This window comes from Neolamprologus brichardi, chromosome 10, assembly GCF_056152115.1.
Source record: "Neolamprologus brichardi isolate AB-2024 chromosome 10, ASM5615211v1, whole genome shotgun sequence".
Lineage (NCBI taxonomy): Eukaryota > Metazoa > Chordata > Actinopteri > Cichliformes > Cichlidae > Neolamprologus > Neolamprologus brichardi.
Window position 1 is genome coordinate 13,608,140 of NC_142113.1, and position 21,298 is coordinate 13,629,437.

Here is a 21,298-nt window from a genome sequence, read left to right on the forward strand (position 1 = left end):
ATATCGTTGACACTTTGTGATACAGTTTAAACAAACTTAGACACTGATGCCGATACAGCATTCAGCTTGTAATGACTGAATCTGGCCGATTATGTCGCGATAACTAATGAACATGCAGCATATATCATTTATTACATAATTTAAATTAGAAAGTACTTAGAATTACATAATTGCTAATCACCGTTGTGGATGTAATGTCTCTGTTTTATTCGTTTATTTTAATTTAGCTTGCAACTACTCTATTGTGATTATGTCTCATTTCACTTTTATTTTGTTGACTTGTTCATCTGTCTACCCAAAGCTTCCCAGGTGCAAAATTACACTAAGTCAGTGAATAATGGAAGATAAATTATTCATCCCTTGTGGTTGGCTGTCAGCCTAATACACTTTGCGAATCCTTATTTTTGTGACTAATTTGGTGAGACACAGCTGGTGGAACTAAATGAAGTTACTGGTAATGACTGTCAATTACATTTATGTTAGGAATAAAGCTTTGTTTTCCTCCTTTCAGCAAATCCCGAAGCTGAGCAAGTGTGCTGTTCTCCTGTTGCTATAGTAATAGCGGACACTGCCCCCTATTTTAGACTTGTTGTCTGGTTGCTGTTGCCATGGGATTTGCATCTCTCTCTTTTTCCCTTTCTCTCTCTCTCTCCCCCTACTGTTTTCCTTTTACCTCACCTTTGTTTTGGCACTCCTAACTACCCAGCCATTCTCCATCCTATTTGCTGAGTTGCATTTCTGTTACTCTATCATTTTGCCAAAACCAACAGGTTTATTTCCAGCTTTGCTGAATTAATAAATTGATTTGGCCTCTAATAGATTTGTCCACAGAGAAGCATGTCAGTGCATTGAGTGAACATCTGAAAGTCGAATCGATCGCACAGAATCACATTATCCAGGATGGCTCCAGGGGAAGTTGTTTTCACACCAAGTGAAACATGTTCTTTGAAAAAGACCAGATGAAATTGAATTTGAGTGAAATGTCCCAAGTCTAATATACGCTGTCCGTCTGTGTCGATCTGGATGGCCCTGTTACAGCGGCGCTATTCAGCAAAACGCCCACCATGTGGTTGTTACCATAGGAGTGGAGCTCTGAGAGATTTGTAGAAAGGCAGCCTGATGCAATCGAGATAAATGTGGTCGTAATGGAGACCAGATTGAGATACTAGTAGCTGGTGAAGTTGGCAGGTCTCCCGGGAAAATCGCTGACTGCTCTCTCTGTCTGTATTAATTGGTCCACTGAGGGATTCCTGTTTGCGCATCATGAGAGAAATCTAAGGTGCTCCTTATGACAGCATGGCTGGATTTCCCTGCAGTCTCCACTATTAAGTACAGTTTCCTCTGTCACTATTTAGGAAGACATGTAAAATGTGTTATTTGCGCAGCAAAACACCTTCATGTCTCCCCCTCCTTCCTCTGGAAAATCTTAACAAGCTCAGTATCCATTTGCAAAAACTGGAATAGATCAACTTTCCGACTTGTTAAAACAACACAGGAAAACGAGCCAAAGTAAACAACTCTGGATCAAACTAGACTTCAGATACTCTTGAAATATTTATTGTCGTTTTTTCTATAGCGGGAGTTGGAAGTCCATCACTCGATACCCAAATTCATTGTCTGAATATTGTGGATGAGCAGAGAAGTCAGAAAAGTCAATACTGCATGCCAAGTGCATGTATGGCACGTTAGTAAGGGTTACACCATCATTTCATCATCATCTCTCTCAGAATTTATTGTCCTCAACTTTTGCCCCTCTTTGAACATACGAAGAAAACATGGAATTCAGTTACGACTTGTGAATGGAAGCCTCTCAGAGGGGATTTGTGGACGTTTCTGTGTGTGTTCAGCCTGCTGATCACTTGAATTTGTTTTTCGGTTTGCCGTGAAAACATGTAATCAAGTCTCAGGAAAGTGACAAGCATAATATCATTTTTCCTTCACGGATGTTTAAAGCAACTTCATTTGCATTCAGCTGTGACAGATAGGAGCCAGTCAGTCATAGGGTTCTGTTTATTTGCTATTCCTCAAGGACTTTGTGGTATATTAGAGGTGTTTGATGTAAAGAACTCACTACAGCATCTGTTTCGTCTTCCTGTGGGATCTCACAGCTTTTAGTAGATCACTCATACCTAACTCCAACTCCTGAAAGCATGTTGAATGAAGCCGTGCGTGGCATACAGTGTAAGGTCTGTAAAAGAAAACAGTGCTACAATAACAGCAGGACAACAAAGAAAGTAAACGAATTGTTGCATATCACAGCTTTTTATTCATACTTATTGTCCGTGCATCACTTGTGTTCTCCAGAATTTCAGCTCTTTAAGCAAATGGGTCCCAAGTGGTTCCTCTGTGTCATTTACAGCACTCAGGCTGTGTGATGCTGCGCTGCAGAAACATTTAAAACCCCTGAGGCTCAGCGTCTGCCACCTATGAGTTTTACACAGCCGATAACCATCCAGGCCATATGCTTCGTGCTCATGAAAAAACTCAAACTGTTCACTCATCAGAGCTTAAGTTAACTCGTGCTGAACTTTGAATTCTAATTGTTAGTTTGGTAAGGCATGTTAACACTAGTTTACAATGTTATCTTCCATTGTTTGACTGTACATTTCAGTCATGGGGTCTCTGCTTTCTGCAAAGTCACTTTATTTAACAGTATATTTGCAAGCAAACAGTCCTTTACTTTGATGTGGAGCATAAGACAAAGTGTTAAGTTAGAGCAACATAAAGACAAAAGAAATGCATCCACTCACTGACCACTTTATTAGATGCACTTTACTGGTGCTGGGTTGGAACCCCCATTTTTTTAAATTCTTTGTGGCATAGATTCAACAAGGTGCTGCAAACATATTGACATGACAGCATCACACAGTTGAGCAGTTTTAAGGCTGCACAACCATGATGTTATTCTTCACGTCCCAAAGGCGCTCTACTGAACTGAGATCTGGTGGCTGTGAAGGCCATTTGCGTACAGTGAACTCATTTTCATGTCCAAGAAACCAGTTTGAGGTTATCTGAGATTTTTCATGGTCTTTTTTCTGATGGATGCTTTGAATGGGAAGCATCCATCAGAAGATGCGTATGCTGTGGTCCCAAAAGAATGGCTATGGTCAGCAGCAATACTCTAGTAAGCTGTCGAGTTTAACTCACGCTTACTTGGTAATAAGTTGTCCAAAGTGTGCTTTTACCTCATTACACCACTAGAGGCAGCCTAAACTGTTGAAACAGGACATAATGGATCCATGCTAACACATTGTCTACACCAGATTGTGACCCTACTCTCTAAATGTGGCAGAAGAAATTACGACTCCTCAGAACAGGCAACACATTTCCAATCTGCTGTTGTCTGATTTTGTCAAAATCCAAATTGTAGCTTCAGTTTACCACGTTCAAAGTCACCTAAATCACCTTTTTTCCTCATTGTGATAGTCAGCTGGAACTTCAGCAGGTCATCTTGGTCATGTCAACATGCCTAAATGCATTGAGTTGCATGTAATTGGCTGGTTAAATATGTGGGTTAACATTTAGTTGAGCAAATGAACCTTTAAAGAAAAACAAGTGACCAGCAAGTTTAATTCTGCATCTAAAAATTGGAGCAGCAGAATATTTAATTTATGTCGTGTTCCAGGTATGTGCTGATATTTTCCTGTTGATGAAGAGTGATGTAATAGCTTGACTTTCTAAAAAAAAATTTTTTTTCATACCTGCAATAGCACTAAAGAGCCTGTTTTAAGGTAGTGAAAATACTACTAGAGGTGCAGAACATTTCAAATTAAATTGAATTATTCTTGAAACACCGCTACATTGTATCCAACTTAAACCTGTCAACTGACCTTAATACAGGAAGTCATGTCACGCACAGTTTAACTTATTCAGTTTTTCTTACTCACTGCTTAATTGTCATTTTTATCAGTAATATTTCTAAACATTGTTAAAAGTGGTTAAGATGCTGATATTTTTTGGCATAATTTAACCGTAACTGTTACAACATGACCAGTTTTCATGGTTTCTTCATTCTGTTTTTACAGTTTCTTCAGTTTTTTCTATTTTTTTCTGCTTTTCTTCATATGATTCTTTCACATCATTATATATCACTTCCTTCTCTTTTTTTTTTTTTTTTACCTCATACATGTCTTTATTCCTTTATTGTACTTTGTCACATTTGGCTTGTAACTCCTGATTTTTCCTCAGCATTTCTTGAAGTGCACGCTTTTTATGTGTTTCCATCGTCACTTCTCTTTATGCATGTCACCATTTCTCAGAACCTAAACTGTATATCGGTCCATATTTTCTCCAGGTGTTCCTTCTCCTCCTCTGTTTCAGTGTTTTTGTCTTTTGCTTTGTTATAAAATACTCACAGTTCTGTATTTTTCCTCTCGGAGTCTTGGAGAATACTCTGCATTTCTCTCTGTGTTTCTTCCTGTTGTTCCCTCTCTTTCTGTTTTCTGCATTTCAGTGTTACTTTGTAGTGCTTCATCAAACATAACTTGCAACCCTTCTTCTTTTTTTCCCAATGTCTTGGAGCTTACACTGCGGTATTCGGTGTATTTCCTCCTGTTGTTCCTTCTCTTTGTGCATTTCTGTATTCTTTGCAGTGCATTTTTTCAAGCTCCCTCTCTCACCCGCTCCCTTTTTACTGTCTGAGTGTGTCGATTCACTTTTCCCGTTGAGCTTGGCTGGCACACCTGCTTTCAATCAGCAGTTACCTGTGCATAAAAGAACGCGCTCTTCATCAACTCATCACCAGCTTGTTACAGCATTCAGTACAATAGCTAGTCTAGCTCTAGGAAGTCTTCCTTGTTGACTATTTTCTCCATTTGCTTTGGATCCCCTCTGGTATTCTCGTCTGCATTCCCTTGTTTAAGGGAACAAACAGTCTCTGTGAAAAGAAAACCTGTCTGCAAGAAAACTCACTTGTGGACACTCGCCTACCTGCCCACTCAAACCTCTTATGTAATAAAACTAGTGAGGCTGGTACCTCTCTCAATGCCTGCTTATGGGTCCAAAACCTTTACCAGTTATGACAGTTATGATAAACGGAACCAAAATCTATGTGTCCATTATGGTGGGAGACATATAATGTCTGTTAAATAGGTAAATTCTGATTGAAAGTTGTGGCCACTGTTTTAAAGGAGGGAATGTGGATGGGACTAGATGACCTTCAGCAAATATTTCCTTTAGGGCCTCTGTGGTGTCTCCGAAGTGTAGACACATGACTCATCAGACTAAGCAAGTTTTTTTTGCTTTTTTTAACTTCTGTTGTCCAATTTTGATGAGCCTGTGTGAACTATAGCTTCACTTTCCAGTTCTTAGCTGACAGAAGTGGCACATAGCGTGGTCTTCTGCTGCTAAAACCCATCTGACTAATTAGTGGTTATTTAAGATACCGTTGCCTAGGGCTGTTCGATATAACGATATATATCGGATGACGATATAAAAACGTCTATCGTTTCATTTTACGCTATCGTTTGTTTCGTGGTGTCGCAAAATAAACTGTTTACGGCAATATTTTTTCATCGTTTTGATGGACACTGTAGTGGCTATATTAATTTCTTAAAGTTCTCTCTTTCTCTTATATTTTATATAACCACACGCCTGTTTTTATGCGTTGTCGTTAGCAACAAGACGGTAACACCATCGCGTGTCCGCTTGTTTATGTTCCACATAAGCCTTTCACAATAAAGCTCAAGATCCTGTTGAGACCTTTCAAAATAAACTGAATCACGTGAAAGAGCAGATTATTTACGGATGAGAGTAAAAAAGAGCCGCCAGGTGCTAATAAATAAACCTTAGACTCAAACGTTAGAACAGGCTTTTCCCCGCAGCACGCCGTGTAATAAATACAACCCATGTCTAAAAATGTATAGTTTCATGCATCTGTTAAAACACTCGACTCCAGCTACATGACGCGCCGCTGGAAACACTTCCCGCAAGACGAGCTGCCCGAGATTCACAGAATTTACAGAAAATGTTACATTTTTATCGTTATCGGGACGATAGAATTCTTATATCGGGATATGAGATTTTGGTCATATCGCACAGCCCTACCGTTGCCTTCCTTTCAGATTGAAGCAACCTGGCTATTTTCCTCTGACATCACCTTTCTTCCTCATTCTGATGCTCACTTTAAACTTAAAGCTCTCATGACCATGTCTAAAAGTTTTAATGGATTTAGATGTTGCCATGTGATTGGTTCATCAGATATGTGGGTTAGCAAGCAATTGAAAAGGGTTACCTATGGGTGTATATACCGTTTCTTTTATATCTCAGATTATCAAAAAGTCAATGCACATGTAAAGTGTGATTTTATTTAGTTATCAGAATACAAAGAATTATTACCCCACAGTGGGGGTGCCGTTGTGGTGTGTCTCTGTTTTTGTTGTCCTCATTAGGTCAACATTGGCGCTTTTCCCCTCTGGATATTTTTTACACATTGTGCTGTGCATGCTGTGAAATCTGGAGAGAGAGAGAAAACAACAACAATGTAATCAAATGCTTTGTATCTATTGTGTAGCCTGTTTTTGAATTAATAACTGTCGGTTTACATCCCCTTCAAAGAAAGCGAAGATGATTTGTTCAAAGCAGTAAACACTGTGAGTGCAACTTTCGCCAGTGTATCAGATGCATTTAGTGAAGGATGCTTTCATGTGTGATGTCTGAGCCTGCGTGTGTGCAGAGGGGGGAGTGTGTTAGGGGTTGGGCAGGAGATTTTTCGCTTTAATCTCCTAAATTAATCTGAACTCACATGTGGATATGAAAACTTATAAATTACAAATGCCTGCGCTGAAGTGTTGTGAGGGATGTGAGAGTGGAGATCTTTGACAGGAGATGCTAAAAAACCTTCCCCCTGAGCTGACAGATGTTTTCATTTCGTCAGATATTTTCGGTTGTCTTGAGACGAGGCTAATATCTCCTATTAATATTGACAAAATCGTGTAAGACCTTTGCTAATTCACAGCGTCGACGCTCTCATTTGTGTGATAAAGGCCTTGGGAAAAAGAACAGTGTGAGCTGGAGAATGTGGGGAGATCACCCCCTGGTTCATTAATATTTCACCAACAATAAGGCTGGGTGTCACTCTTGCTCGTCACCACGGTAATGAGCGAGCGCTGCCCTCTTAAAGATCTGTTTATTATTCAGCTGGGCACAGCAGAGACTCAGAAGTACTGAATGGCACGATGTGTGAAAATCTCTCCCAAGGTCAGCCAAATGCAAATGGTGTGAATGATATTAGTGAAGCGGCAGCAGTTATTAGTAGGAATCATTGGCTGCATTAAACCGAGGGTGCTCATTTCAGTCGACATCGCTGCACACAACATGTTTTTCACTTCAGACCAAGAAATTAAGAATTAACATTTCAAGTGCTGAATCGAATCAGTACCTGTCAGCAGCAAGGTGTGTTTCCCTGATTACCTGCACATCTGCTGAATATCCCCCTGGTCCCTGGAGTCAATTAATCATACCGCCCTGTCACAGGTAAATAGTAATCTGCACTTGCACCTTTAGAAAATTTGAACACGAGAAGATCCACTGTGTGGATGTGTGGAACTTTTACTCTTAAGCGCCCACTTTGTGGGAACTTCATGAACATGGTTTTATAGTACGTGATTTGAAATTTCTTAATATTGAATCATGCATGTAAAGTCACATGTAATTTCCCTTCATGTTTTTTTTCCTTTTTTTATTTCCATGTCTCCCACCTAGTGCAAAGTGAGCGATATAATTAATTACGCTGCCCCAAAAATACCAACTCAAAAAATACGGCTTCAGTGTTTCTTTTGTACTTGATCAGAGTTAACGAGCCAATTTAACTCATTAAACCACCTGATTATTCTCATGTAAATAGACCCGTTGTAACGTTTTAAAAATGAACACCTTTGTGAATGTAAGCAACAAATTGGAGCGTGCGGGTTTTATTTATAGAAAGCTGGTAATTAACTTGTGTGGGAGACAAGTTAATTAAGGAAGAAGTGTTAACTGGCAATTTGTCAGCAGCGTAGTGCTTTATGAGGCAAAAAGCAACAAAAGATACATCATATAGTTTTGTTTATTACACGTAGTTTTACAATCCTGTTATATAATTTATGATTCTTATTAAAATCATATTATTAGAATTTAACTTGACATAGGGTATTTATGTAAAATACAGACATATTAAAGCTGTGTTATTAGCCTAAATGAGAAGCTCCTGGAACAATACATAAAGTGGTATTGACACTTGTGTAACAAAAAAAACAACAAATCTTGCACAGCATTACAAGTATTTGGCACCAAATAATATGCGTCTCAATAATATGTTTCAGAGTAGCTGCTTGTAAGTTGTTTTTACTGTATAGTTGTTGTTTTTTCATACTGAGAGGCTATTTTGTAATATGAGAAAAGTTAACAAAGGGAAAAAGTACAAATGTATCAAAAAGGTTAGAGTGATAAAACTGCATGCATAGATCGGCTTCAAAGGTGTAAACAGGTTGAGCTTATATAAAGTAAGAATAAAGTATTGTATTGTAAATATTAACAGTACATTTGGTACTCGAATGTGATTGATGTTGCTGAGAAGTCCCTCGTGAATCTACTGGCAGGCTACTCAAAGTGTTTTTTTTCCTTCTACTCACACAGCTAGGTGAAAGATAAATACAACTCTCATAATCACTGAAATGCACCCTTGTCATGAGTGAGCCCTCATCTGCTCAAAGGCATCTGCTCAAGTCCATCCGTTGCACGCTGTCAAGCTGTTTGATTCCAGTCCCGGCTGCGGCAGGGAGCAGCTCAGGTTGGCTCGCAGGTGTCTGGGTGCTCGCTCGCTTTCCGACATCAACCAGATCGCTCACCCAGTGGTCCCTCAGCTCATGAACTGCGTGTAGCCCTCTGCACCCGTTACTATGACATCCATCCAGATCCTCATGGCCTCAGGGGACGGGGCCACCATATAGTAAAGCCGGTCGTGAGTTTTCACGCAGAAGGTCAAAGATGGAGTGGGGCTCTGTGAAATCAAAGAGGAGGGGGATTTTATCGAGCAAAAACTGAAAGCTGCACCTGTTGCTTTTTCCAGACGTTTTTTCAGAACAACAAAAAATATAAAAGTGAGTTAAAACTGTTAAACCAAACTCTGGCTGTAGTCTGTTTCAAACAAAAAGTAAACTAAAAGAAAAATAACCTGAGCATGGTGAACTTTTTGTGGGAGAAGTTGAAATAATGACAGAATGACAAAAATATTCCAGTCTTATCTGAACCTTTAGATCCCCTGAAATTTTCAAAAGGCAGATATTTGTCACAGTTTAATTCTGCTCACAAAAAAATCAAAGTTATACAGAAATGTTGCTTTATACTTAAGTTGCAGTCTCTTTTTTAAAGGCAGTATTGCTTGTTAAAATAATGTAACATAATGTAAAGTAATGTATCTAATTTAAAATCTGTACTTAAAAATGATGGCTGCGATTTTAAAAAACACGCCGTATAAAGCGTTGTTTTGGAGTTTAGCGCATCACACACAAATCCACCCAGTCCTTTCATGAATTTATACTTGATTATCATGCATGCAAAATATTAAGAGTAGTCAATGAAATTCTGAATTGTAAGTAATGGACAAAGGAGTGTTTACCTTAGTGGCGCTGCGTAGGTGATCGTAATAAACCTCTTCAATCGCCTGAAAGTAAATGAGCCCTTTCAGCTTGGTCTCATGCTTGTCTGAGAGAGAGAAAAGGAAAATAAATATATTAAAAGACATTACATTACATCTTGTACTGATGCAAGACCTCTGCCAGCCCAAGCGCCTTACGGCAGAATCAGCCAAGGATACATCGGTGATAATATGAATGGACCGATTGTGTTTATTCTCACCTGAAGACGAGGGCAGACATTCAGTGACTGAAAATACATTTCACATTTTAATATGTGGTCTATTTTTCATGTTTTAGCCATTCAATCCTAATATAGGAAAGACTAAATATAAATAAAATAAATAACTGGGGTGAGTACACTGTGAGTCCCAGCAGAAACGCGGATGGCTGAAGGATCAGGGAGCATAAAAGCTAAATGATATAGCAACTCATTCAAGCTAAGACTGAGCTGTAAAAAAAAAAAAAAAAAACTACATTAGTGTGAATTTAAGACTGTCTTCACTCTAAAATGCAGAAATTAATCTGTTGGTAATTTATATTTAAGTTTAACATAGTTTCAGAATGGAGCCCGAAACTGAGAGTTTGTAGCTCTTGCTGATTTTATAAAATTACATAAAACCATAATACACCATAAATACAAAAGTATGGGAAATTCACAGTGTAGATGTACATGTTGATTCCTTGAGCCCTTAGGTTTTATGTGCACGATTCTCCTTTTTGTTATTAAGAAGTTTTTGGTACATTTTTCCATCTTTCTTTTTAACAATCACTTGACTTAATAGAACTTAATTCAAAGGCTCAAAGCAATTTATTAGTAAAAGCCAGATATTTTTTAAAGTGTGGGGTTTGTTTGTTGCATTGGATCACCTTACACAGAAATTATGACCTTTTCTCTTATCCTAGTCCTATAACTTAAATCTAGATGGAGAAATCAGGCAAAAATGAGGAAAAAGGTGTTTAATGTTTTTTTCCCAGCAACACATAATCCATGAATAGGTATGAGCAGCGCCGTATCAGAGTAAAAGTTAATTAAAAGTGGGAGTCTATTTCAAGCTATGCCTGAAGTCTTTACCATCCTATTAATTTGACTTGTTTTCTTCAGTTGTACTTTCTGGATTGTGTCTGTGTTTTCCTTTTTTTTTTTTCCCTCCTGGCGAGGTTAAGAATTTTTTATAAATCTTAAAAGGAAAGTCTCTTTTGAATACTACATTTGATCCTTCTGTTCAACATTTCCCTTGAAGCAGGTCAGACCTTCTGTCCAGTCCTTTGGATTTGTGTTCTGTACCCACAGGATGGCTTTAAGCGTTTTAAAATCACTAAGTGAAACCTGCATATGAAGCTCATCAGACACAGTCGGCACGTTGATGGTTTTTTCTAGTTTGGGGCTAAACTATTCGCCGTTGAGTGTGAAGGAGTTCTTCAAATAAAATCTGCTAAAAGAGTTTCTGGATTCCAGTCTTGTTCAAATAAACAGTGGTCTATTTCATTCAGTCTCTTTCATGCAAACTGGAATGCCCAACTGAGAACCAAACATCCACCAACAATTAAAAGCGGTCTTTTGAAATGCGTCCGGCACTTCTTCTTGCTTTTCCTTTTCCATAAAGTCAAATCTGCTTAGTAATGAGATAAATGTTTTTGAAATGTGAGTTTCGTTTTATTAGTCACGAACAAGCCAGGAGCTAGCCTCCTCCCCAAGAAAAACACATCCAGAGAAAGTATTGCATCTTATTTCATCACCGTCATCACCATCATCTTCGTCAGGAGTGAGGGGGTGAAAAGGCTAGGCAAGTGAGTGGGGAGAGCGAGAGGAGCAAAGAGAACGGGGGTAATGAAAACACACTCGGGTTCTATTTTGAACTTGACTGTAAAATAATGGCTCAAAAACGCTTGTGAATTATTCAGAAAACGAACTGTTCTCAATTCGAATTCAGAGGGCAGTCTGATAGACGCCAATTACAAACTGGCTTCGGTTTCAACGCACAGGAACGAGGCGAAGAACTCCACTTAGGAGCGGCTTTAATTAGCATTCGCTTGCAGGTGAATCAACACAGAAGTGTTTGGGACACTTTTACACTCATGTGTGCTTCTCAGAGGAGCCTCTGCACTGCTGTGGGGTGAATTGGATAAATCAGGTCAGGGTCTGGTGTACAGTAAGGAACCTTTCTACCAAATAAGGAACAGAGGGGTAGTTTGATCACTTAATGCTGAAAGTTTTTTCCGTGAATGAGGCTAGAGGCTAACTTGACACAATGTGATCCTTCTGCAGAGACATAGAGTCATCCTGTTAGTCCTTCATGCTGTGAAGTTTTGTTGGTGATGAAAGCACTGAGTAGTGTTTAACTGAGCTCAGCGGGAGCAAGAAGAAAGGGTGGATGAAAGTTTTTCACTTTAGTTGCTGTTGAAGTGCCATGTGAAGATACTGAAGTGTACTTTGAAAGACAAAGTGCAATTTGATTGGACAGATCCTACAAGCAGGCTGTGTCTGCAATTTTAAAAGAAACTGAAAAACTGGAGTCAACAAAAATGTTTTATAAAAAACAAAGTGATGAATAATGGTGCTGTGCTACACTCAGGAGTGACTCCATGCCGTTTTCAAACCTCTAAAACATCTTTTAAAACATCCTGCCAGTTGCAAAAAGAAGCTTAAAAAAGTCATGAATAAACATGTTAATTGTAACAGTGCATATCAGTGAGGACTGCCTCACGTGTCTCTGTTTCTGTTTTCCATCTTATATGCACAGCAAGACAACTGGAAGACAGTATGAGTGAACAAAAAAATCTACCATTGCATGACCAGAAATCATCTTTAAGGGCAGGAATTTAATCAGAAAGTATAAAGCTTAAGAGGGTACGCAGTGACTGGACTGTATCATTGTACCATTATCATGCCAGTACAGCCATTATATATTTTTTAATGGTTTCATGAGTTTGATGCCATACTGAAAGCTGTGTTTTCTATCTCTGTCAGTCACTTTTTTATGTGATGCAATGTCTTGGTGTGTCTCTTTTTATTTCTGCTCTAACGAAGAGCTTGTAAGTTTTAAAATAGTCTTTAACTATACCTCCCCTTTGTGCACTTTTTTTCAGTGTTTTCTTTTCTCTGAGCAGTTTTTTATCTTTAAAAGTACCTTGAGGGCGTCTGCGTTCACTGCGTGTGTGAAACTGAGCGAGCGCACTTGAAGAAAAGCTTCATTATAAATTGGATAGCTGAATTCACGTTTAATGGGGCACTAGATCACAGGGCAGATGAGCTTCAAAAGTCCACTTTGCCAACTCTGAGCTGGAAATATCGGTGTACTTTAATGCTATAATATACTGCAACACAAAGAGATATTAGTTTTCAAACATTTCTGTGATTTTTAAAATCATATCTAGAGAGCGATGATGGTTTCGTCTGACTCTTTATCTTGAATACATGTGCTCTGTTCGCAGACCTCTCTTGCAAAAGACTTAAATAACTGAGGCTCGGCTTTCTTGTGATGTTATTCAATAATTAAATACAATAAAATTAACCATTGTTTGAGGGAAAACCTCTCCTCGTTCAGTCCTCACCCACGTAATAACAGAAGTTCCTCTTGAGACGGTCAAAAACGAACCAGCGTTTCTTCCAGGATTTGATTTTGCCGCCCATCTTCACCAAGTGGCCCTTGCACATTTTTTCAGTGAGGATGACAAAGGGGCAGGTGTCTATGTTGTGGCCGCATGACTCCACATGGGCACGCAGGTCAAACTCCTCCTTGCGGTTCGGCAGGTAGCGCGTCATTGGACGGGCCTGTAAAGAAAACCCAGACACTGCGTCAGTGCTGCTTTTTAAAATTCTGGAAATAATCAGCAAAATTGCTTTTTTTGACCCAAGACTTCATGAGATAACTGGAAGATTTTCTTTCAAAGCTGTGAGGAAACAAGATCCTGCTTTTTTAATACACGTGCTTACTGGTAATTTGCTTACTAATCAATATTAAGAGCGAGGCTGTACTACATTTTTGTTGTTCCTGAATTCAGATCAAACTAAACGTCATTGTGAATTAAACCTGCAGCTTATCTGATTTTTATAACCACAATCCTAAAACAATACAGTGATCAGACACATAGTTGGCTCTTTGCACATCCAGAAGACTCAAGGCAACATTAGCATTCATTTGGCGCCATGATCGTCCGCCTGGCAAATCCACTACTTACTTCTTTTTTAGCCGTCTACCAACTGCTAAAGAAATATCTGGCTGCTTAGCTGCTAAATCGCCCACTGGATGGATGCTACCATTGTCTGACAGTAACATTTTGCACCGAGGAAGTAGTGTACAGTCTGTTTATCAGAGCTTTTTTTTTTTCTTTGCTGAAACAGCTGTTTCATGCATGCAAATATGATGCTGATAGACAGGCCGGGTGATAACTGTTTGTAGTTTGGCTTTTAATCGGTTTTTCTTTTAAAAATAGTCATTACAGGAGCAAGATCAAAGCCTGCAGCTCACAACAGCCTGATCTTGATGTGTTTCTCATCGAGTCTGCTGTGACGGACGCTGATAAACACTGATAATCAGCCGGGATTAAAGCTTGAATTATGTGTATATCATTCTCACACCAACTCCAATAATAACTTTCCCTCTGTTCTTCCACTCTCTCTCTCTCCACCCTCCCCTCCATTGTTTCCCCTGTCTCTCCCTTCCTTGGCAATCTTTGATCTTCATATATACCCAGCCTCTCTTTAGTGTCTCGTCTCTCATCCTCTCCCCCAAGTCTCCTAACCCCTCCTCTCCTCCCCTCTCGTCTCCTCTCCTCTCTTTTCTTCCCGCCGCCCGTCTCCTCCTTCTGTTCCACTGACCTGGGAGAACTGCTTCTCTCTCATCTTCACCTCCTCCTCCACCAGCCTCTGCCTGTGGGCCGTCTCGTCCTGAAGCCTCCTCTCGGCCTCCTCTCGCCTCCTCCGCTCCTCCTCTAACATCTGCCGCCGAGCCTGCACCTCCCTCTCCTGGGAGCGTCGGGGCAGGAGAAAGAGACGCAGATGGAGAGAAGAGAAGAAAAAATAATGGGGAAAAGGGAGACGGGGAGAATATGTTAATGGTAGGCAAATATTGCAATACAAAGAAAATGACTGTCAGAAGATGCTCGTGAGAATTCAAGTCCCAATCCAGGGTTTTGTAAAATATATCCCTTAAGTCTGTGTATGGAAAAGTAAGCTTTGCTGATGTAAAATGATCCTTTGCAGCTTTCAGAAACTTACATATGGGTCTACTTTGTTTCCACATGAGGAAATAATACAAAGGTAAACACAATAATTACAACTTCATTTCACCACATCTGAAGTTCACCGATCACTTTGATCACTTTGATCACTTTGTACAGGCAGGTTTTTATCTGCTGAGCGAGAGCCACACGAGAGGTTTTGCAATAGCTCAAAGTTGGAATGTGTTGACTCTCAGTGGAACTGGAATATTTGGCGATTGCAGTCATTTATTTATTTTACAAAATCTGTGATCGGTGGTATCATAAGAACTGTACTTTTTTTCAAAAACTATTTTAATTTAGTGCAAGATGCGATTCTTTTTTTTGATACAATGTGTCAGAGCTGACTGTGTAATTATTTTGCATCAACGTCGTTTTGATTATTCGGGATTATATTGTGATATTCAGAATATTGGTATGGCTTTAATGACTGATCGCAAAGGCTGCGGTTACTATCCGCCTCCTCCAGCCTGCAGCTGGTAGGAAGTGACTCCAGAGAAAAATTTCTCCTGATATATTGTGTTTGTGTGTAATAGGCAAAAGGAACATGGCTTGTAGTGTAAACAGGACTAGAAAAATCTCCATATAAATGTAGTCATTTTATTGATACAGCACTGGACTGACTCCAGCTATAACCAGGAATTATTATGTTTCCCTGACTGTAAAGTCATGTTTCAATAGTTGTCACAAACACTAATTACTGTTACTTTCATACTGCAGATAGATTACATGCTCATAGCTAAAAATAGCATAAATACACTTCACTTGAGCAGTGTTTATTATGCCAGAGAGGAGGTGATTGTTTCAGGTCTGTCAGCTGAAACAAGGGCTGCAAATACTGATACTGTTGTCATTAATTTCATCAGCTGCCAATTATTTTCTTATCAATTAATCATTTTGTTTACGCGGTAATTGAACATAATAACATTTTTTTTTTAAAACTGATGTAATTTCCAGCAGCTATGAAGACAGACACAGACACTGATTTTTTTGTTTTTGTTTTTGAGCAACAGTGCAAGCAAGATTACTGGAGCTATAAAGACAACTAAACTAAAAAAAAACTGGGTGTGTGGGAAAACTAACAATCTTGTTTAATTAAAAAAAAATGAACTAGACTGTTAGACAGTAAAAACAGTACAACTGAATTGAAAAAAAATTATCTGGAAACAAAAAATACATAAACAATAGAAAAATGTAAAAACTATAATAACTCCCTCATATCTGATTTAAGGATTTTTAGTTTTAAAAAATGGCAAAAACAGCTGATTATTTAAACCAATATTACCTACGATTAATGGATGTGACTGTTTGTTCCAGCTTTTGAAATAAAGAGGATTCCAATGTTCAGCCATGTTAAAAATGGAGCCTTTTTTTTATGCCAGAACTAAAAGTTGGGAACTCACTCTGTTCTCAATCAGTCTGGCTTTCTCCTGCTGCGCTTCCTTCAGCATCTTTTCCATCTCTTCTATCCTCTGGGCCTCTAAGCCACAGGCGCTACAAGACACAGAATAAAGGAGCATTTGATGACAAAAAACAAAAAGCAAACAGAAGTGCGTGGAAACAAACACTGGAAACAGCAGGAGAGCGAGACACAGTCATTAACATCAGTAAACTTAACTTCACAAAATAACTGGAAACTAGAGCTGGCTGGTATAGCAACAGTCAGTGTACCTAGGAGACACGTGAGCAGGCGTGTAAGAAAACATGTTGTCACGGGAACAAAGCAGCAGTGACCCCTCTCCTGAGAGACAGGGCAGACTTGAGTGTTCCCATGGAAACAGAGCCAGCCTCTCACCTTTCTGGGGTACAGGCGGAGTTGCCGGTGGAGACGCTGGTCTCCATGCTGTCTGAGCTTTCCAGACTCAGGGTGTCATACGCCTGGTTGCCACTAGGTGGCAGCTGGTGATGCAAGATGGCGTGATGGACTGTGGGAGATGTATCTGTGCAGGCAGAGAGGACACAGAGTAACGTGTGACAGACTTACACCACCCTCTACTGCTGGTGACAGGTCATTGCTACTTTTAGATGAAAATCGCATCCAGACACCAAGGACACAGAAAAACACAGCCCCACCATAAACTGTAGTCAAAGATGGACATAGCCACTGTGACATCACCTACTGGTTTGTGAAGAGCTGTTCTGAAGCAATTTAAACGTTATGGCCTTCATCAGTTTTCTCTAATTGTTTGTTTTATTTAGAAAAAAATTAAAATACCTGTATGAGAAGGTGTAATTCTAGGTTATCAGTTAGCACATTAAGGCGCGTACAAACAATTTATGGGCGTAAAACAATAAGGGAGTTTTTACACTAATTGCTTTGCAACCTTTGCACATCTCTAGTACCTTGCTGCATCCCGGAATACAGTAAACGTGGCTACGGGGCGTTTTGTAGCTCAGAATTGCAGTGCACACCTTGTAGTCTTTATCATGACAGTGGACACACAAGCTGAGACTATGCATGGACTGATAGACTCTGTTACCTCTGCTTGGCAAAGCCAACTGCCTCCTGGAGTCCATCTCCAGTGGGTTTGACATCTCTCTCAGCGCTAAGTGCAACCCCTAAGAAACACATAAAAAGCATCAGGTGGAGTAGACTTTACAGTTTACTGATTACAGTTCAGCTGTGTGAAACTGACCTTTGTGGAAGCATTTTTCTCTTGTGTAGCACCACTGGAGTGTGGCAACAACGTGGTGCTTCTGTTTGATGAAACCTGTCCGACTTCACCTTCTGATTTGGACTTTGACAGCTGAGAAAGGAAAAACCGCTTACTCAATAAGTTCATAAATGTAGAATGCTTTGATTTCAGTTTAGCATTTTGTGACCTGCAGTTGAACAAGATGTTGATTTTCATGGTGTACTTTGTGTTTTGTGTTGTGACTCATTAAATTAAGTATATAAATGTTTTGTTCTGTCCCATCCTAATTTAGCTCATATGTTGTCTGAAAGCATTGATTGTTACCTTAACCCTTTTCCCCACTAGAGGGCTTTCTAGTCTTAAATATATGAACAGTGGCGTAACTAATGACATCTATATTGCTTTAGTGCCCTTTAGCAAGACTCTAAAAGGTGCCCGGAGAGCTTAAGTGAATTTACCTGCCCGTGTCTGCGTGTGGCAAAAGACTTTGCAGGCAGTGGTGGAGGGCATGGCTGAGGCTCTCCAGCTGCCATGATTTCCTGGTACCAGCGCTCAAGATTAAGAGGAGGCAATGCATTCCTGCTCAGCTCAGGTTGGCTCTGCGGTGATGTAAAGCGTTCAGGCAAAGGAAAAAGGGAGCAGCAGAGCAACAGCATCATTAACAGAAGCATCAGACAGGTAGAAAAGACTACAGGCTAGTCCTTGTGATAATATCAAGCTAGGACAGAAACGAAGATCTCAGCAATTCGGTGGATGGCTGCAAATGAACAAACCTGTGCAGAGAGAAAGGAGGAAGGACCACGTGCAGTTGTGTGGCATGAGAAGGTGGATTCAGAGGAGGCGAGTTGGAATGCTGGCATAGAGGAAGAGGAAGAGGAGGGATCGACTCGCTGCATCCCAAAGATCTGACTTAACTGACTGACTGTGATGTACTCCTTTACACAGACATAGAAGCATGACGTAGACACAAAACAAATCGGAACATGAGCAGAGAGCAGAAGGTGAGGAAAGACATCTGGAGGTAATGTTAGTATACTTTGCTTGGTTTTAGTACTATGACATATCGGAGAAACATATCAGAGTATGGCAAAGAGCAGAAAAGGGATCTACCTCAGTTGGCAAAGCTGGAGTTACAGTGAGGGAGAGGCAGTGGAGAGCAGCAGGAGAGGAAGAGTGAGGCTGCAGAGAAGCATTTCCATACATCCTATAGACATCAGACATCCTGAGGTACTCCTGCATCGACAGCCACAGCAGAAGAAGGCTGAAGGAGCGGCACTCGCTTAATTCAAAAGACTCACAAAGCAAACCCGACGATGTTTCAACACACTCCACTACCCCACTGTCTGTGAAATGAATGTCTAACATTCATACAGTTTAACCACCAAAGCTCGTCTTGCAAGCCTCAAACAATCACAGGGCAGATGTAGAGAAAGGCAGAAAGTTGACCTACTGACAAACACACTGCAAGCTCGCTGCTGTTTGTCAGTAAACGCTACCACACACCGTCATGCCCATTTTTTTTTAAATTGCAGAAACACAAGAGTTAGGATCTGTTAGGCTCTCTCGAGATTTACCTCTTGTAGCCTGACAGGATATAGCTCGGGGGAGGGGATGTGAGAGGATGAGGAGGAGAAGGAGGCAGAGGAGGGACAGGGACTATGAGGAGAACCATCCACATAAATAAGGTCGGGCTCGCTGATGTGAAGCAATTCCTGTTTAAAAAGTTGACCTGAGTAAAAAAAAGTTCCACTTTGCAGTAATTTTCCTCCAGCTCAGACACCACTGGTGGTTGTTACGTGATGCTTCGCATGTACCTGCTCACCTCTTTCATGCTGCTGCTGCCACCGGGCTTTGGAAAGTTTCTCCCTCCTGTCAGCGTGTGGTACTTCTTCTCCAGGGCGCACAGCATGTCTTGTTCCTGAAAGCCAGAACCAACATGGATATTCAGGTGTCGCGTAGCAAGTTATAATTGCATGTTTGAATCACCATATGATGTGTACGCAATGCACTTTAGAGTAGGTTATTGAACAGTGACAGGCTAACCTTTTGTAACAGATGCAAAGTCACTGTCCTGTCCTTTGCCAGCCTTTCACAGTCTTGAGATGCCTGTAACCCCAGCTGCTTTACCTGAGCTTCCAGAGCAGCCATCTTTTCCTGCAAATCAACACAACCAGTTTCTTCTTCTGGAGGTCAGCTTCTACACAAAAACTGTGCATGTTTTCTGCCATGTATCCCCACCTTCCTCCTGGCCACGCTGCAGTGATACTCGGCTCTCTCTTGGAGCAGTTGTGAGCTCTGAGCTTCCTTCTTCTCCTCTAGACGGCTCTCCTCCTCCAGCTGGCAGAACTCCAGCTCCTCAAACTGCTTGGTCCCAGACTCCAGAGCTTCAGCTTTCTGTGCACAAACAGAGAAGTTATTAAAATCTGTGAAATGTAGCTATTAAAGGGTGAGGCTGGTCATATCCTATGTAGTTTTTTTGTTAATAAAATGACAATGAAAAGACCAAAAAAAAAAACTATGTATTCACAACTTGGCACATGTTACTCCCTTGATTGACACATTTCTTTTTATTTTCAACATGTTTGTTTATTTGCCAATGCATTATCTGGCAGCAATCCAGTGCATGTAAAAGATGAATGTAGCTTCTGGTCTAAACCTGCAATATTTCCAAAAACCAGCAGGAGGTGACTTCTCTAACTGCAAAAACAAACAAACTTCATGTAAAGTATATCTATCGCTCACATGATCTATAACCTCAGTAAACACTTCACTTAAGTGTTTATGGTCCCAATCACTAGGTAAATACAAAATACAACAACACAGCCCCAATTAGATTCAGAAAGGATAATGTATGCTTTAGGCGAGCTACTTTGTGGTAAACAATTCTCTAATGTATCAGCATGCAGTGTGTTTTTGTTTCACAGCGAGCTACCTCCTTTATGCCTGCTTTCAAAAATCTAAGATAGGACCACCTAAAACTCCTAAGCAGAGGCTTCAGAAACAGGAATTTATAAAGGAATCAGTGTTACCTGTAGATTAGGTGCATCTGTTAAATACAGTTTAAGGAATAAACTGCTGCAAATCAATCAGCAGCTGAAAATATTCACCGACCACCACTTGCTAAAAAAAAAAAACATAGCACAGAAACGGTCTTTGCCCCTTTAACCTTTTCTATTTGCTTATTTAATACTGTACTTAGTAAGGCCTACTTTTGTGTAAGTAATGGTTCTTTCTGTCGATGTTCCTGGAAAGTCATTTTCTAGCTGACCATACAGGAGAAAACATGTAGCATAGTTTTTATGGACTATTAAACCACATTCTTCAAAAACCTGACTGTATTTTAAATCCTGGTGATACTTCCACACATAACTTTGCACATACCCACACACAATGCCATATTGGTTAGCTAAATTAAGGCTAAAGTTAGCAACGTTAGCACTAGCAGCCTTCTTTTCTTGCAGGATAGCAACTAAATATTGTTGCTGTCCAATAGAAGGGGCTGCTGGCTCACTAAAGGTTGCCTGGGCTACTGAGGGCTCCCAGCATAACGTCTCAGACGTAAGTGAACAGTTTAAACAACTTACAACTCGTTAGCTGACTAGCATGTGTAGCAAAGTTGAGGGGTCTTTTTTTTAGTATAACAACCTGCTTTTTTTTTTTAGTCTTTTCATTGAATTCATTAACAAAAGTGGCACAGGCAAGGCGACACACTGGAGTTGAAATTAAATTGGGTTTGAGTGAAAATTACTCAAGGTTTTCGAACTCATTTTCTACTAGAAGGCAAGCACATTTTAGAGCAAAGCTGTTAATAATATTAATATTTATTAC

General features: G+C 40.0%; 1 protein-coding gene and 1 long non-coding RNA gene across 11 annotated transcripts in view; one reads left to right on the forward strand and one right to left on the reverse strand.

Annotated features, from left to right (window-relative positions):
* Positions 1-21,298, forward strand: part of LOC102788466 (uncharacterized) — a 42,900-nt gene that overhangs the window by 681 nt on the left and 20,921 nt on the right. For 2 of the 4 annotated variants that reach the window (XR_004843995.2, XR_437328.3), the window contains exon 1: positions 20,972-21,028. This is a non-coding gene — a long non-coding RNA (uncharacterized LOC102788466). Of the gene's footprint in view, positions 1-14,309; positions 14,673-19,205; positions 19,419-19,555; positions 19,660-20,971; positions 21,029-21,298 lie in introns of those variants that run through there. The other 2 variants (XR_437329.3, XR_437330.3) reach the window with 2 other exon arrangements.
* phldb1a (pleckstrin homology-like domain, family B, member 1a) overlaps positions 7,931-21,298 on the reverse strand; it is a 28,877-nt gene continuing 15,509 nt past the window's right edge. For 3 of the 7 annotated variants that reach the window (XM_035912678.2, XM_087847223.1, XM_087847222.1), the window contains 15 exons: positions 19,709-19,864; positions 19,514-19,624; positions 19,293-19,388; positions 19,045-19,182; positions 18,581-18,703; positions 18,244-18,405; positions 17,929-18,069; positions 17,471-17,581; positions 17,315-17,393; positions 16,630-16,774; positions 16,238-16,328; positions 14,434-14,580; positions 13,167-13,386; positions 9,596-9,681; positions 7,931-8,977 (listed from right to left, as the gene is read on the reverse strand). In XM_035912678.2, coding sequence (XP_035768571.2) covers positions 8,837-8,977; positions 9,596-9,681; positions 13,167-13,386; positions 14,434-14,580; positions 16,238-16,328; positions 16,630-16,774; positions 17,315-17,393; positions 17,471-17,581; positions 17,929-18,069; positions 18,244-18,405; positions 18,581-18,703; positions 19,045-19,182; positions 19,293-19,388; positions 19,514-19,624; positions 19,709-19,864 — 1,947 coding nt within the window. In that variant the 3' untranslated portion in view covers positions 7,931-8,836. The remainder of the gene's footprint in view (positions 8,978-9,595; positions 9,682-13,166; positions 13,387-14,433; positions 14,581-16,237; positions 16,329-16,629; positions 16,775-17,314; positions 17,394-17,470; positions 17,582-17,928; positions 18,070-18,243; positions 18,406-18,580; positions 18,704-19,044; positions 19,183-19,292; positions 19,389-19,513; positions 19,625-19,708; positions 19,865-21,298) is intronic. The other 4 variants (XM_087847226.1, XM_087847225.1, XM_087847224.1 and 1 more) reach the window with 4 other exon arrangements.